At 43.9% G+C, this 15912-nt stretch overlaps 1 protein-coding gene across 1 annotated transcript in view; it reads left to right on the forward strand.

The window, feature by feature from the left end:
- LOC140365183 (transcription factor COE1-like) overlaps positions 1 to 15912 on the forward strand; it is an 86537-nt gene that overhangs the window by 51490 nt on the left and 19135 nt on the right. Inside the window, exons 4-6 of the mRNA XM_072451453.1 lie at positions 3491 to 3608; positions 7493 to 7626; positions 8972 to 9098. Coding sequence (XP_072307554.1) covers positions 3491 to 3608; positions 7493 to 7626; positions 8972 to 9098 — 379 coding nt within the window. The remainder of the gene's footprint in view (positions 1 to 3490; positions 3609 to 7492; positions 7627 to 8971; positions 9099 to 15912) is intronic.

A 15912-nucleotide genomic window follows, 5' to 3' on the forward strand; every position in this document is an offset into this window, starting at 1 on the left:
ATGCGCAGCTAAACAAAACTGTTTTTAGCTTAGATTTGAACATTGTCAGAGTTGAAGCCTGTCTCACATCTTCAGGAAGACTGTTCCAGATTTTAGCTGCATAAAACTGAAACGCAGATTCCCCATGTTTTTTCCTGACTCTGGGCACCAGCAGGAGGCCGGTCCCTGAGGTCCTCAGAGTCCGAGATGGTTCATATGGCACTAACATATCCAAGATGTACTTTGGTGCTAGGCCATGGAGAGACTTGTACACAAGCAGAGCTGCTTTAAAGTCTATTCTCTGAGCCACAGGAGCCAGTGCAGAGACCTGAGAACAGGACTAATGTGATCATACTTCCTGGTTCTAGTCAGGACCCGAGCAGCAGCGTTCTGGATGTACTGCAGCTGTTTTACAGCTCGTTTGGAGAGACCAGTGAGCGGCCGTTACAGTCTAATCTACTGGAGACAAACGCATGGATAAGTCTCTCTAAATCTGGTTTTGACACTATATTTTTGATTTTGGCAATGTTTTTTAGATGGTAAAAAGCTGCTGATGTTATTGATTTGACATGGCTATTAAAGTTCAAGTCTGAGTCCATTATTACCCCCAGATTTCTAATTTGGTTTGTAGGTTTTAGAGCGAGACTCTGGAGGTGACCGCTAACACTTTCTCTTTGTTTCTGTGGGCCAAAAACGATTATTTCAGTCTTGTCTGAGTTCAGCTGGAGAAAGTTGTTTTGCATCCACAAACTGATCCGTTGGATGCAGTGACAGAGTGAATCTACTGGTCCATAGTCACCTGCCGATAGTGAAACATAGATCTGAGTGTCGTCTGCATCATTGTGATAGGACACATTTTCACTGCGTATCAACTGACCTAACGGCAGCATGTAGAGGTTGAACAGAAGGGGACCCAGGACTGACCCTTGGGGCACTCCACAGGTCAGGGTCATGTGGTCTGAGACACAGCTACCAATTTCAACAAAGTACTTCCTGTCTTCCAGATAGGACCTTAACCAGTTTAGAGCAGTGCCAGTGATGCCCACCCAGTCCTCTAGTCTCTAAGAGGATCCCATGATCGACAGTGTCAAAAGCAGCACTCAGATCTAACAGAATTAAGACTGAGGCTTTGCCCGTGTCAGTGTTCAGGCGGATGTCATTTGTCACCTTGACAAGAGCAGTCTCAGTGCTGTGATGAGGTCTAAAACCTGACTGAAAAACATCAAATGAGTTGTTTATTAAGAGGAAATCTGTGAGCTGTTGGTAAACAACCTTTTCAAGGACTTTGCCCAAAAATGGCAGATTAGAGATGGGCCGGTAATGACTCAGTACTGCGGCATCAAGACTGCTCTTCTTTAGGAGAGGCTTTATGACCGCAGTTTTCAAAGACATTGGGAATGTTCCAGATTGAAGCGACATGTTAACTATGTGAGTGAATGGTGCTAACAAACTGTTCAGCACAGACTTTAGAAATCTGGTGGGTAACACATCAAGGCAGCATGTAGATGAACTCAGACTGGTGATGATCTCATGGACAGTTTTGTCAGTTACTGGTGCAAAGTGAGTTAGCTCTAAGTGTCTGGGTGGTTTTAGGGTAATTTTTTGCATTGTGGGATTTATAGCATTTTTAATGCCCTGAACTTTGTCATTAAAGAATAATGCAAACTCATTACACTTGGATGTGGAAATGAGTTCTAACGGCAGCTGAGCTGGAGGGTTTGTTAATCTGTTTACTGTGGCAAACAGGACACGCGAGTTGTTACTGCAGCTTCCAATTATTTCAGAAAAATATCTTTCCCTAGTTCTACATAAGATTAAGTTGTACATGTTCAGCTTTTCTTTGTAAATCTCTTTTTGAACCTGGAGCTTTGACTTGCGCCATTTCCGTTCGGCCCTGCGGCACTCCCTTTTCTGTGCCCTGACCGAATCATCATTTCTCCACGGCGCCTTCTGCTTATTTTTAACCATTTTAGCCTTTATAGGGGCGATGGTGTCCAGAACATTCAAAACACTAGATGTAACAGAGTTCAACAAATCATTTACATTAGAACATGAGACATTTTCAAAGTTTATCATTTCCATAAACAGTGCACCTGTGCCATCACTTATGTGTCTCCAACTACTACTACTACTACTACATTTACTACTACCCCCCCGCGACATGAGGCGCTTCCAGGTACTTCTAACAAATACTACTACTACTACTACATTTACTACTACCCCCCCGCGACATGAGGCGCTTCCAGGTACTTTTAACAAATACTACTACTACTACTACATTTACTACTCCCCCCCGCGACATGAGGCGCTTCCAGGTACTTTTAACAAATACTACTACTACTACTACATTTACTACTCCCCCCCGCGACATGAGGCGCTTCCAGGTACTTTTAACAAATACTACTACTACTACTACATTTACTACTACCCCCCGCGACATGAGGCGCTTCCAGGTACTTCTAACAAATACTACTGCTACTACTACATTTACTACTACCACAGTACAACCCCTGAGACATGAGGCGCTTCTACGTATTTATTAGAGGTTTAGGAAGATGACATCACAATAGTGTAAATTGTGAGTCATGAAATGTGCTCAAAACTGCTCAATATTTGTTTTTTTTTAGCCTGACACTTTTAAAATATCTCCAAAAGCTCCACAGACAAAACGGAGGGAAAAAAGCAAAGAAACACATTTGATCAGAATTACTGCTCAGTCAGAATGCTGATGCTCTAAACACAAATATACTGACGCTCTCTGAGTGTTACACGTTTTTTAAGTCTATATTTCAGCGGCAGCACAAGCTCAGGTATGTCCCAGGTAAAGTCCTCACTCACCTTGACATTTGGCTCATGTTTGACATTTAAATCTGCACCAATCACTGTGTTCTGGAGTTTTAATGAGGCAAACTTGAGAGGAATAGTGTGTACACGATATCTATGTGGACAGTGAATGGGCCCAGAAGTACTATGAGTCACACCAGAATACTACTTATTAAGAATGGGACAACGGGCTTTCAAAATACATGAAGACTGTGGTAGTAGTAGTAGTAGTAGTAGCAGCTGTAGTAGTAGTAGTAGTAGCAGTAGTAGTACTAGTAGTAGTATTAGTAGCAGTAGTAGTACTAGTAGTAGTAGTAGTAGCAGTAGTAGTAGCAGCAGTAGTAGTACTAGTAGTAGTAGTAGTAGTAGTAGCAGCAGCAGCAGCAGCAGCAGCAGTAGCAGTAGTAGTAGCACTAGTAGTAGCAGTAGTAGTAGTAGTAGAAGTAGTAGTAGCAGTAGCAGCACTAGTAGTAGCAGTAGTAGTAGTAGTAGAAGTAGTAGCAGCTGTAGTAGCAGCAGTAGTAGCAGTAGTAGTAGTGGTAGCAGTACTGCTGTGGTAGCAGTACTGGTACTGTGGTAGCAGTACTGTGGTAGCCCTACTGTGGTAGCAGTATTGTGGTAGCAGTAGTAGTAGAAGTAGTAGAAGTAGTAGTAGCAGTATTGTGGTAGCAGTGTGCTGTGTTTGCAGGTGGTGGTGTCCACTACAGTGAACGTGGATGGACATGTCCTCTCCGTCTCTGACAATATGTTTGTCCACAACAACTCCAAACATGGCCGCCGTGCCCGCCGCCTCGACCCCTCAGAAGGTAAGACACAAGTGCTTGATACTGGGATACTCCTGGTTCAGACATTAAACCTAAAGAAGTTCTAGTTTGGACTGGATCTATTCTTATTTTATTTTTTTCATTTAGTTCTTGATTAGTATTTCCTGCCCTAGTTTAGTCTCGCTTCAAACACCAGGTGTGAGCTACTTTTTATTCAGCCACAACATGCATTTTTAAAATAAAGTTCCTCTCCATCTTCCTCCTGTGAATATGAATATTACATTTGAACGAGTGATGTGAATATAATGGGATATGGTTGTGGGCCTATGGTGTCCTGTCGGGGCCAAACGGGAGATAAAGGCTCCATCTGTCCCTCATTATAAAGTCCAACAAACAAACTCCAAACAGGAAGTGCGGTGTGTCAGGAGGCGGGGCAGCTTTTATCTATGGCTCCCACATACGGGCGAACAATGCCGCTTTTTGGCCCCTCCAGGATGCCGTACAAAGGCAAAGCTGATGAGGGCTGGGATGAGACGGTCTCCAGATGTTTGAGCGGTGAGCAGAGCAAGGACGCGCCCGATCAGAACAAAGAAACGTGTATGCAGATGATTCCAGAGCGTGGGCAAAATCAAAAGTGAAATATTAGACAAAGGACGGCTTTTCAAATGGGACAAATACAAATCATAAGTAGGAACAAATGATCAGGCCGTTTGGAAAGCAATAAAATGCAAAATATATGACAATAATATGAACCGCTTGAAACTATTTTCAAGCAGGATTTAACCAGGTCTAAAATCAGACAATGCATTTATTAGATATATTAATTTGAAACTTCACTAGTTTTAGATCAAGAAAAAAAAGAATGTCTTATAAATAAGGCTTTTTATCATGGATGTATAATAAGAACTAAAAGATGAATGTAAAATGGAGTTCCTCAATTCGGGCTAGCTCCGCCCACTGTGTGAATGGAGGCTCGGGTGGAGTGAGCGCGGGCCGAGAGCGAGGCTGGGATGAATCTTAGAAAGCTTTGAACATTTAGAAAATTAAAAGTTACTGTTGTGAAAAGAGAGAGGAATTAGGGCGGCATGATTTGGAAAAAACATGAAATTGCCAATTTTTTTTACTATTACTACTAATACAATGTATTTATATAGCGCTTTTCCACATTCAAGGCACTCAAAGCATTTTACTAGGCAATGTGGGTGAAGTGTCTTGCCTAAGGACACAACAGCGTTTTCTTCTAGCCTGGCCTCATGTTATAGCATTAAAGGAATAACAGAGGATTTTTGGTGCGCAGTCTGAATCTCATTTCCTCGTGGAGTAGTTCCCCCACATGTCGATCATTCCGTGCGTGCTACTGCACACCTGCAGCCTCGTTTCCCTGGCTACACATGCCTGGTTGATATGCCGCTGTGTGTTTAGCGAGTTCCTTCAGTTACAGTACATAATGACGACAGAGAAAGACTGTGTTTAAGCTCAGAAGAGACGGAAATCTGCGAAGACGAGAGATGATGCGATCCGTCGTGCTAATAAACAAGCGCACGTGTAGCAGAGGGGCTGTTGAGTGCTCCCTCACCAGGTTTGATGGGAGGCGGCCTCTTGGAAACAACAGGAGGGTGGGGAGTGTGTTTGTACATGCATATTTAAAAAAAAGGGACAGTTGCTTGAGTTCTCAACTTGCCGAAAAATCCTCTATTATTCCTTTAATGAGAGTTGATATGAAGGCTGAGAGCGATGCCGGCTTCAACCAATTTCGAAAGAGATGTGGCGAGAGGAGACGTGTCAGAACATATGGTGGGCCACCAGAACCTATGGTGGGCCACCAGAACCTGAGTGGATGGGACAAAAGAGCCAGTTGGAGGGTCTGGTCATGGTGTGTTGGGCCTCAGTGACTGATGGGTGTTCCTGTACAGACTTTAATGGCAGATGACAGACGCTTGAGTCATTTGGAGGAGGTGGAGAATCCCTGGGTAAAATCTGTTCTTACAACATGGAAGGAGCTCATCAAAACATACAAACTAAACAAAGATGTTCAAATCTTAAACTGGTTGACTTACAATCAAAGTTTTGTTCCAAATAGATCCGACCAGAGATTTAAGGTATAAAGGGTTTTTCACCAGATTGAATAAGAACATTCAAAGCTTTGATATGTTGAGGGAATCTTTTGGCTTGGAGAAACAGGTCTTTTGGAAAAATAAGGAGTTATTATAACCAAACAAAAGAATCCTATGACAAACTTTTTATTAAAGCATATAAATCATAACTTTCAAGGGGAGTAATATCTAAATGATATCAATGCATTAATAATCTGGAAAACCCTCCTACCAAATGTATCAAAAATGAATAGGAAAGAGAAGGTCTGTTTTGACGGACAATGATTGAAAGAATGCTGTATATTTACATCCCAAAGAGTTCTGTTAATAACATAAGACCAGGTCAAAGTGCTCAATATTCACAGGAAAACACCTCCTTTTGGAGGTACTGTGGTTGTCAGGAGGTCCACCACCATTTCTTTGTGTTTGGGACTGTCCTGTTGCTGGACTGAGATCAACAAAGAGCTGAATATTGAACATTAAAAATAAAAAATAAATAAAAAAAAAAAAACATTAAAAAAATACAAAATTGCACATGTTTGGAAATGGAAAGAGGCGCTGGTGGTTGAGTGGTTAAGGTGGCAGCACATGTGCCAGGCTCCATGTGCAGCCGGCTTCAGAGTTGTGAGTTTGAATCCCGGCTCCAACAGTTTATTGCATGTCCTTCCCTTCTCTCTCACCCCCATCCCGCTCAGTTGTCCTGTCTAATAAAACCTATGGGCCAGACAATCCTTTAAAAGAAATATGGAAAGAGACTGATACAATTTCTTTTTTCATTTTCTCACCACATTCGATACAAAATCAAGGTTTCTTATTTTATTTTGGCATTTGCATAAACTTACTCTTACTAAAAATGTGTGTAAAAATGTAACCCTGAAGAAAGCAGGTTTAGAATTAGAGATAAATTCTTCTGTACAATTTATCAGAATCTTGTGTCTCACCTTGAAATTTTTTGTCTTTTGTGGTTTTTTTCTTTTGTGGTAGAAGATGATTAAAATAGCTGTTAATAACTGATTCACTGTCAAAAAAGTGTAGTCCGCCTGACTGTAAGTCCATTGATTAGTCAGTTAACAGCATTACCTCATAGGCACCACCTGAGTATTTTTAAATGGGGTATATTATGCTAAATAGACTTTTAAGAGCTTTTAGCCACGTCAGAACTGTTTCCCTTCTCATTAGTTCTCTCAAAGTATTTTTTGCAGTGATTTATTTATTGATTTATACATGTTTAAACAAATAATTTAAACTTTTTAAAAGACACTGTACGGGATTTTTACTGTTTAAAACGTGAAAAACAGACCTATTTCATTTTAAACTTTCACTGTCGCCCTTTGAGGCAACTACGGTTGTGATTTTGGCCGTTACAAGAATAAATTTAATTGAATTGTATTTAAACCGCGTGCAACGGTCCAAAGATAATCCTTCACATATTCCGAGCATCTTAATTATTCACAGCGATGACTTTATAAGCACTTTTCACAACTTTCAGAGGCCAGAGTTTACCATAATGTTAAGGCTAAACAAGAACTAGCATACTAGCATAGGCACACATATTTAACATATATATTTATAATGATCCACTGGTGTCATAGATTATAACTATATAGCAGACAAAATGATAATAGGTCTTCTTTAACCCTGGTTTGGTTCTTGTATAGGCCTCGTTTAGGTTCCGGTTTGACCTTACACTGGTTTAAACTGGTGTACGTCCTGTTTGACCAGGATTAGTATTGGTTAAGTCCTTCTTTAGTTCTGGTTTAGTTTAATCCTGTTTTAATCCTGGTTCCCTCCGGGTTTTGTTTCTCATAATTATTCTTATGTTTATGTGTGAAGCAGCCACTCCGTGCATTAAGGCCATCAGTCCGAGCGAGGGATGGACCACAGGGGGCGCTACAGTCATCCTGATCGGGGACAACTTCTTCGACGGGCTGCAGGTGGTGTTTGGGACCATGCTGGTGTGGAGCGAGGTGAGACACACTTCTGGACATTCACCTTTGACACAAAAGACAGCAGTGACCACAAATAAACCCAATATTTAAAGGTACACTATGTAACTTGTCTGGGCCATCACCTGCTCTCCCAATGTATTATTGTAGCCAAGAATAATCCAGAGTATAGCATTATGCAAAATTTAGTTTAGTTTCCATCAGAACCACACCTCATTTTGCTTCATTCACACTAGTCTGATGAATCGTGGTTAGACCGTGAAATTCCCTAGTAAAGGAACTCAAGAGCATGTTTAAAGGCAAAAAACAATACAAATAATTCATCACGTTTGTCCTTTAAAAGCCCAAGTTTAGACCTGGTTTAGACCTGGTTCAGACCTGGTTCAGACCTGGTTTAGACCTGGTTCAGACCTGGTTCAGACCTGGTTCAGACCTGGTTCAGACCTGGTTTAGACCTGGTTCAGACCTGGTTTAGACCTGTTTCAGACCTGTTTCAGACCTGTTTCAGACCTGGTTCAGACCTGGTTCAGACCTGTTTCAGACCTGTTTCAGACCTGTTTCAGACCTGGTTCAGACCTGGTTCAGACCTGGTTCAGACCTGTTTCAGACCTGGTTCAGACCTGGTTCAGACCTGGTTCAGACTTTAGTTCAGATCTAGTTCAGACCTGTTTCAGACCTGTTTCAGGCCTGTTTCAGCCCTGGTTCAGACCTGGTTCAGCCCTGGTTCAGACCTGTTTCAGGCCTGTTTCAGACCTGGTTCAGACCTGGTTCAGCCCTGGTTCAGACCTGGTTCAGCCCTGGTTCAGACCTGGTTCAGACCTGGTTCAGACTTGTTTCAGACCTGTTTCAGACCTGGTTCAGACTTGTCTCAGACCTGTTTCAGACCTGTTTCAGACCTGTTTCAGACCTGTTTCAGGCCTGTTTCAGCCCTGGTTCAGACCTGGTTCAGACCTGGTTCAGACCTGTTTCAGACCTGGTTCAGACCTGGTTCAGACCTGGTTCAGACCTGTTTCAGATCTGGTTCAGACCTGTTTCAGACCTGTTTCAGACCTGGTTCAGACCTGGTTCAGACCTGGTTCAGACCTGTTTCAGATCTGGTTCAGACCTGTTTCAGACCTGTTTCAGACCTGGTTCAGACCTGGTTCAGACCTGGTTCAGACCTGGTTCAGACTTAGTTCAGATCTAGTTCAGACCTGGTTCAGACCTGTTTCAGACCTGGTTCAGACTTGTTTCAGACCTGTTTCAGACCTGTTTCAGACCTGGTCCAGACCTGTTTCAGACCTGGTTCAGACCTAGTTCAGACCTGTTTCAGACCTGGTCCAGACCTGGTTCGGACGTGGTTCAGCTCTGTCTCTCTCTCCTGCAGCTGATCACTCCTCATGCGATCCGGGTGCAGACTCCTCCTCGACACATCCCGGGTGTGGTGGAGGTCACTCTGTCCTACAAGTCCAAGCAGTTCTGCAAAGGAGCACCAGGGAGATTTGTCTACACGGGTAAATATGCTACTTATGTGTTCAAGTCTTTTAACTAACAAATCTCATATCTTTGGAGAAGAAAAATGCCACCACATTCCAAGGCTACTATGTTAAAATAATCTATTTATTTAAACTGACAGAGAAGACATGAAAGGTTGTGCCAGTTACTACAATTACTACCTTCTCTGCCTTTGCTGCTACTTCTGCTGCTGCTGCTGCTGATGCTGCTGCTGATGCTGCTGCTGACTTTTATAAGTATTCTTTTTTTGACCGAGTGCGTTGTCTAAACTTGCCCATTGTGTGAATTATCTGTGATCTGCCGTGTCCAGCCAAGTCCCCCTCACTCCAGATAAAAGCTGTGTTCACATCTGTGCATTAACATGGCAAAGAAAGGCCCCCAAACATGGCATAAAATCCGCATAAAACACCACCAAAACGTGAATAAAGAGCGCGGTGTCCAGTTGAAATCTGTGACATTTCCTTATCTGCAAAAACAGCAGCCCTCCCTGACCTTTCCCCCGTTTGAATGATGTGAATATAAAGAATAATACGACAGACCAAAAAATGGGTTTAGAGATGTGAGGCGCTGATAAAGAGACGAGGGGCCTGACAGAATACACCCAGGGAACAAGAGATGAGACGGGACTGGATTTTGAGAAAACAGATGTAAGATTTTATTAGAGCTGCAATGATTAATCGGAATAATGGTGACTTATCAACTATTCGAATAATTGTTGACTATTTTAATACTTTTTAGCTGTTATCCAGACTATTCAAACTCTAAAACACGTGCCAAAAGAATGCAGACTCAAGTCAAAACTAGACAGCAAAAGAATCACTCTGTCTTGATTTTGTGCTGAATGCTGTATTTCCACTGATGCTAACTTATATGTTGAGCCTTAGCAACACAAAGCTAGCGTCTGACATGATCCAAAGCCAAAGCATGACATAAAGAGAGGTTCAAACTCTCAAAAGCGTAGAGGCTTTGCAGAGAAGTCAAAGAAATGAGGCAAAACTGTTCCTGTGCACGCTAGCTTTAGCCACATCTTCCTCACACAAAAACTTGGAAGGATCTTTTATTGAAATGATCATTTATATTTAAAAAGCATAATTCAGTTATGATTTTGATTCAGTTTGTTACGAAAACATTAGATATGTTTGGGTCATGTCAGTTGCAGAGCTCTGACCCAGAGCCAGGACCTGAGCATGGAGAGTCACTCTTTGGTAAACCGTGAATCAGGGCCAGTCCCAGGCCCTCTATATTCTCTATATTCTCTATATTCTCTATATTCTCTATATTCTCTATATTCTCTATATTCTCTATATTCTCTATATTCTCTATATTCTCTATATTCTCTATATTCTCTATATTCTCTCTTATGTTTACGTGGTTAAAAATGTAGATACAAATCTCAATTTACAATAGAAAACAACCATTTTCAGAAACATAATCGCAGACAGTTGACAGTTAGTTGCAGCTCTAAGTTTATACCTAAACATCCATATTCATCCATATTTCATTCATGCTTTAAGAATCAGACAGAGGACTGGATAAGCCACAGTGACACAGGAAAACCAGGAGTATAACCCACAACCTTAACCCATTCCTCATTTATAAAAAAACTGCATATTTTATTTGTCTGCGTTTCTCTTTCCATCCAAACATCCAATTTGTGGAGGCGCTCTCCTGACACACGCCCGCTTTAGGCACAGATTGTTTTGCTTTTTGACCACTTGAGTGAAAAATTCCCATAAATGTCGCTCCCGAAGCATAAATCGAGCATGAACAATACATCAGTGTACATAATGCATATAGGAACAGACAATAAAGGCCAAGATCAGAGCAATATGGAGAAAACCACGATTCCAAGGAGCAAGAGGTAAATAACACAGAGATGAGGTGAAGGATGGTGGATATAAGGAAAAAGACTCGTGGCTCGTGGGAATTGTATGTGGAGCAAACTGGTTTAAAACTGACAGGAAGGGTAAATATCCCTGAAACACATTTTAGACTGGAATTTGTACCTAAACAACAATTTAAATGTGGATCATTTCAATATTTGTTTGAACATTTCATTTTCTTTTGCATTGATTGCATTTTGTTTTGATCGACTCACACGCCGGAACGTGCACATTCAGCTCATAACATACATTTTGGTCGACTAAAACTATAAGATAAAGTAAATATTTTTCTTGAAAATGTAATTAATTAAAATGGAAACATAAATAAATGAATCAACTTTTCCGATTCAGAGTCTCAAACCAGAGCAAAAACTCAGCGTCCAAGAACCCGTCTGATATACAGAGTTTTAAAAAATGTAAATTTGTTTTCTAGTTGACATTTGACTTTTTAATTTGTTTAATTTATTGCCATTCTCATTGAACAAACAATGAATAATCAAATAATAATAGCACAATAAAAATGTACACAGATATTTACACAAAAAATGTACAGATGGTCGGAAATAGTGCAGAAAGTGAACAGTGCATGAATAGTATTGGTTGAAGTGGCAGGTGTTAAGTCTTCATGAGTCCAACGGCAGAGGGAAAGACATGGAGGTGCAGCAGTTTGTGTTCAAGGAGAAGAGCAGAGGAGAAAGTACACAGCCCTGTGGAGCAACTGTGCTGATAGTCCGAGTGTCTGAGACATTCTTCCCCAGCACTGCCTCCGATCCGTCTGGAAGTCAGTGCTCCACCTGCAGGTGGAGTCAGTGCCCCCCCTGCAGGTGGAGTCAGTGCTCCCCCTGCAGGTGGAGTCAGGCACGTTGAGCTGGGAGAGCTTGTCCAGGAGCAGAGCAGGAGGATGGTGTTTTAATGCAGAGCTTAAGTCACAAACAGGATCCTGGCATAGGTTCCCGGGAGTCCAGATGCTGCAGAATGAAGTGGAGTGCCAGGTTGATGGCGTCGTCCACAGACCTGTTGGCTCTGTAGGTGAACTGCAGGAGGTCCAGCAGGAGGTCCAGCAGGGGGGAGGTGAAGGACTTGAGGTGGGGAAGGACCAGGCGCTCAAATGACTTCATGACTCCAGACGTCATCCAAACACACGCGTAGCTCCTGCACGTGGCTCCTGCACGTAGCTCCTGCGCGTAGCTCCTGCACGTAGCTCCTGCACGTAGCTCCTCCACAGCCTCGTTGGTCCACCTCTTAGAAGTCCTCACTACAGGTTTGCAGAGCTTCAGCCTCTGTCTGTACGTGGGGATCAGGTGAACCGTGACGTGGTCTGATGAGCCCAGTGCGACTTGGGCCACGGCGCGGAAGGTGTTGCTGACTGTTGTGTAGCAGTGATTCAGTGTGTTCTGTTCTCTGGTCGGGACTTTAATAAACTGTCTGTACTTTGATAGTTTGTGAGATTCCCGTTGTTAAAATCGCCCAGGATAATACACAAAAAGTCCAGGAAGGTCCACTCCACACTCAGAACCAAGTCTGCGAGCGCGCTGTGCCTCCTGCACGTTCAGGCTCGGTGGAATTTAAACAGCGGCCAGAATGAATGAGGCAAACTCACGTGGAGAGTAGAATGGTTTGAAAAGATATTCCAGATCAGGAGAGCAGTGTTTGGAGATTACGTTCACATCTGAAGACCAGGCGTTGTTAACGTAATAACAGACTCTTATGCCCCGTGTTTTCCCCCCGGAGAGATAACCTTTGTCTGTCTTCACGTTAGAGAGGTAAATCCCAGGTAAGGGCCGTGTTTCCTGGAGGGGGAAGTGTGAGGAAGAGCTGGTGGAGGAAGTGTGTGTGGAAGTGCTGGTGGAGGAAGTGTGTGTGGAAGAGCTGGTGGAGGAAGTGTGTGCGGAAGAGCTGGTGGAGGAAGTGTGTGAGGAAGAGCTGGTGGAGGAAGTGTGTGAGGAAGAGCTGGTGGAGGAAGTGTGTGAGGAAGAGCTGGTGGAGGAAGTGTGTGAGGAAGAGCTGGTGGAGGAAGTGTGTGAGGAAGAGCTGGTGGAGGAAGTGTGTGAGGAAGAGCTGGTGGAGGAAGTGTGTGTGGAAGAGCTGGTGGAGGAAGTGTGTGAGGAAGAGCTGGTGGAGGAAGTGTGTGAGGAAGAGCTGGTGGAGGAAGTGTGTGAGGAAGAGCTGGTGGAGGAAGTGTGTGAGGAAGAGCTGGTGGAGGAAGTGTGTGAGGAAGAGCTGGTGGAGGAAGTGTGTGAGGAAGGGCTGGTGGAGGAAGTGTGTGTGGAAGAGCTGGTGGAGGAAGTGTGTGAGGAAGAGCTGGTGGAGGAAGTGTGTGAGGAAGAGCTGGTGGAGGAAGTGTGTGTGGAAGAGCTGGTGGAGGAAGTGTGTGAGGAAGAGCTGGTGGAGGAAGTGTGTGAGGAAGAGCTGGTGGAGGAAGTGTGTGAGGAAGAGCTGGTGGAGGAAGTGTGTGAGGAAGAGCTGGTGGAGGAAGTGTGTGAGGAAGAGCTGGTGGAGGAAGTGTGTGAGGAAGAGCTGGTGGAGGAAGTGTGTGAGGAAGAGCTGGTGGAGGAAGTGTGTGTGGAAGAGCTGGTGGAGGAAGTGTGTGAGGAAGAGCTGGTGGAGGAAGTGTGTGAGGAAGAGCTGGTGGAGGAAGTGTGTGAGGAAGAGCTGGTGGAGGAAGTGTGTGAGGAAGAGCTGGTGGAGGAAGTGTGTGAGGAAGAGCTGGTGGAGGAAGTGTGTGAGGAAGAGCTGGTGGAGGAAGTGTGTGTGGAAGAGCTGGTGGAGGAAGTGTGTGAGGAAGAGCTGGTGGAGGAAGTGTGTGAGGAAGAGCTGGTGGAGGAAGTGTGTGAGGAAGAGCTGGTGGAGGAAGTGTGTGAGGAAGAGCTGGTAGAGGAAGTGTGTGAGGAAGAGCTGGTGGAGGAAGTGTGTGAGGAAGAGCTGGTGGAGGAAGTGTGTGAGGAAGAGCTGGTGGAGGAAGTGTGTGTGGAAGAGCTGGTGGAGGAAGTGTGTGAGGAAGAGCTGGTGGAGGAAGTGTGTGAGGAAGAGCTGGTAGAGGAAGTGTGTGAGGAAGAGCTGGTAGAGGAAGTGTGTGAGGAAGAGCTGGTAGAGGAAGTGTGTGAGGAAGAGCTGGTAGAGGAAGTGTGTGAGGAAGAGCTGGTAGAGGAAGTGTGTGAGGAAGAGCTGGTAGAGGAAGTGTGTGAGGAAGAGCTCAGGACTAAAAAATGAGGTCTGACAGTTTAGCGAGAAAAAAATATTTATATTTTTGTGCTGCAAGTTTGGTCATGAAAAGTATTGAAAATCATCAAAAACATGTACTAATGGATACTAAAACCAGTATCAAAACTAGATTCACACAGGGGTGTCCAAACTATGGCTCGGGGGCCAAATGTGGCCCTCAGGTTTTGGCACTCAGGCTTCCTGCTTAAATGGCACATGTTACCATAAGTATTCCATTTTACTGTGAGTTTGAAAATCCTCTTCATCCTAACCTTAAATTCAAACATTCTGCTCAGCACACTCTATTACTGGCCCTTCACTTCGTCTGTATTCAATATGGTGAAAAGGTTTGGACAGTATCAAGCATCAAGTTGACCAAAAGTGAACTTAAACTTTACTCTACTAATATAGTTTGTGTTGAAAATTACAATATATTGTGTTAAAATAACTTATTTAAATTGACAGCAGTCATAGGTTCATGGGTGAAGAACTCTGACATTTATAATGAGCTTCTTTGTTTAAAAGTATCACGATACATGTATTGTCCTGCTTCAGTCCAGCTTTGGTCCCACTTTAGTCCAGCTTTAGTCCTGTTTTAAACCTGCCTTAGTCCTGGTTTAGTCCTGGTGTAGACCTGCTTTTGTCAAGATTTAGTCCTGCTTTAAACCTGCTTTAGTCCTGGTTTAGTCTTGGTTTAGTCCTGTTTTAATCCTGTTTTAGTCCTGCTTTAGTCCTGGTTTAGACCTGCTTTAGACCTGCTTTAGTCTTGGTTTACTCCTGTTTTAGTCCTGCTTTAGTCCTGGTTTGGTCCAGCTTTATTCCTACATTAGTCCTGCTTTAGTCCTTTACGTAGTCCAGTTTTGGTCTTGTTTTAGTCTTCCTTTAGTCCAGTTTTAACCCTTCCTTCAGTCCTATTTTAGCCATAGTTTAGTTGTCCTTAGGTCATGTTTGGTCACTTTTTCGCCCTGCTCTGCGTCTCTTCCGCACTCATTCTCCCTCTCGTCTTTTGCCCTTGTCGCGGCGCCATTGTCAAACCTCTCCATCCTCTCCTTCCATATCGCGGCTCATTATTACAACTCCGTTACCCATAATGCCGCCAACCCCTGCCGCCCGGGGGAGGGCGGGGGTGGGCGTGGCTCGGGGCCCCTCTCCCTCGCCTCGGGACAAATTGGATTTAGCCCGCCGCCACGTCTCCTCGCCTCTCCGCGCCGCACGCCACAAACAAATAATATTATGTTCCTAATGAAGCGGCCGCATCTTCTGGCGCCGCCGCCTGATCCGTATTCAGCCGGTATTCACCAGGACGCGCTACAAAGCCTCAGACCAAACACGATTGTCACTCTTCCTTTTGAGACACGCCAAGACGCCGACAAAAAGAAAAATTGTCCCCAAAGTAGCAGAGGACAGACACAGTGATAGATGTGCGAGATTATAGACACGGCAGGGTTTTTAGACAGGGAGAGAGGGAGAGAGAGGAGGATGGGAGAAGTGAGTGGGAGAGAGGGAGAGAGAGGTGAGGAGGAGAGAGAGAAGAGGGGAGAAAAAAGTGAAGAGAAGAGGGGAGGAAGGGAGGCGAAGAGAGAGAGAGAAGTGAAGAGAGAGAGAGAGAGAGAGAGAGGATGGGAGAGGTGAGTAGGAGGAGAGAGAAGTGAGGAGGAGAGGGGAAGAAGGGAGGAGAAGAGGGGAGAGAGAAGTGACGAGTAGAGAGAGAGAGAGAAGATGGGAGAGG

This window comes from Eucyclogobius newberryi, unplaced genomic scaffold (genome assembly GCF_026437365.1).
Source record: "Eucyclogobius newberryi isolate DKJ021-1_F unplaced genomic scaffold, fEucNew1.0.hap1 SCAF_19, whole genome shotgun sequence".
NCBI classification, from domain to species: domain Eukaryota; kingdom Metazoa; phylum Chordata; class Actinopteri; order Gobiiformes; family Gobiidae; genus Eucyclogobius; species Eucyclogobius newberryi.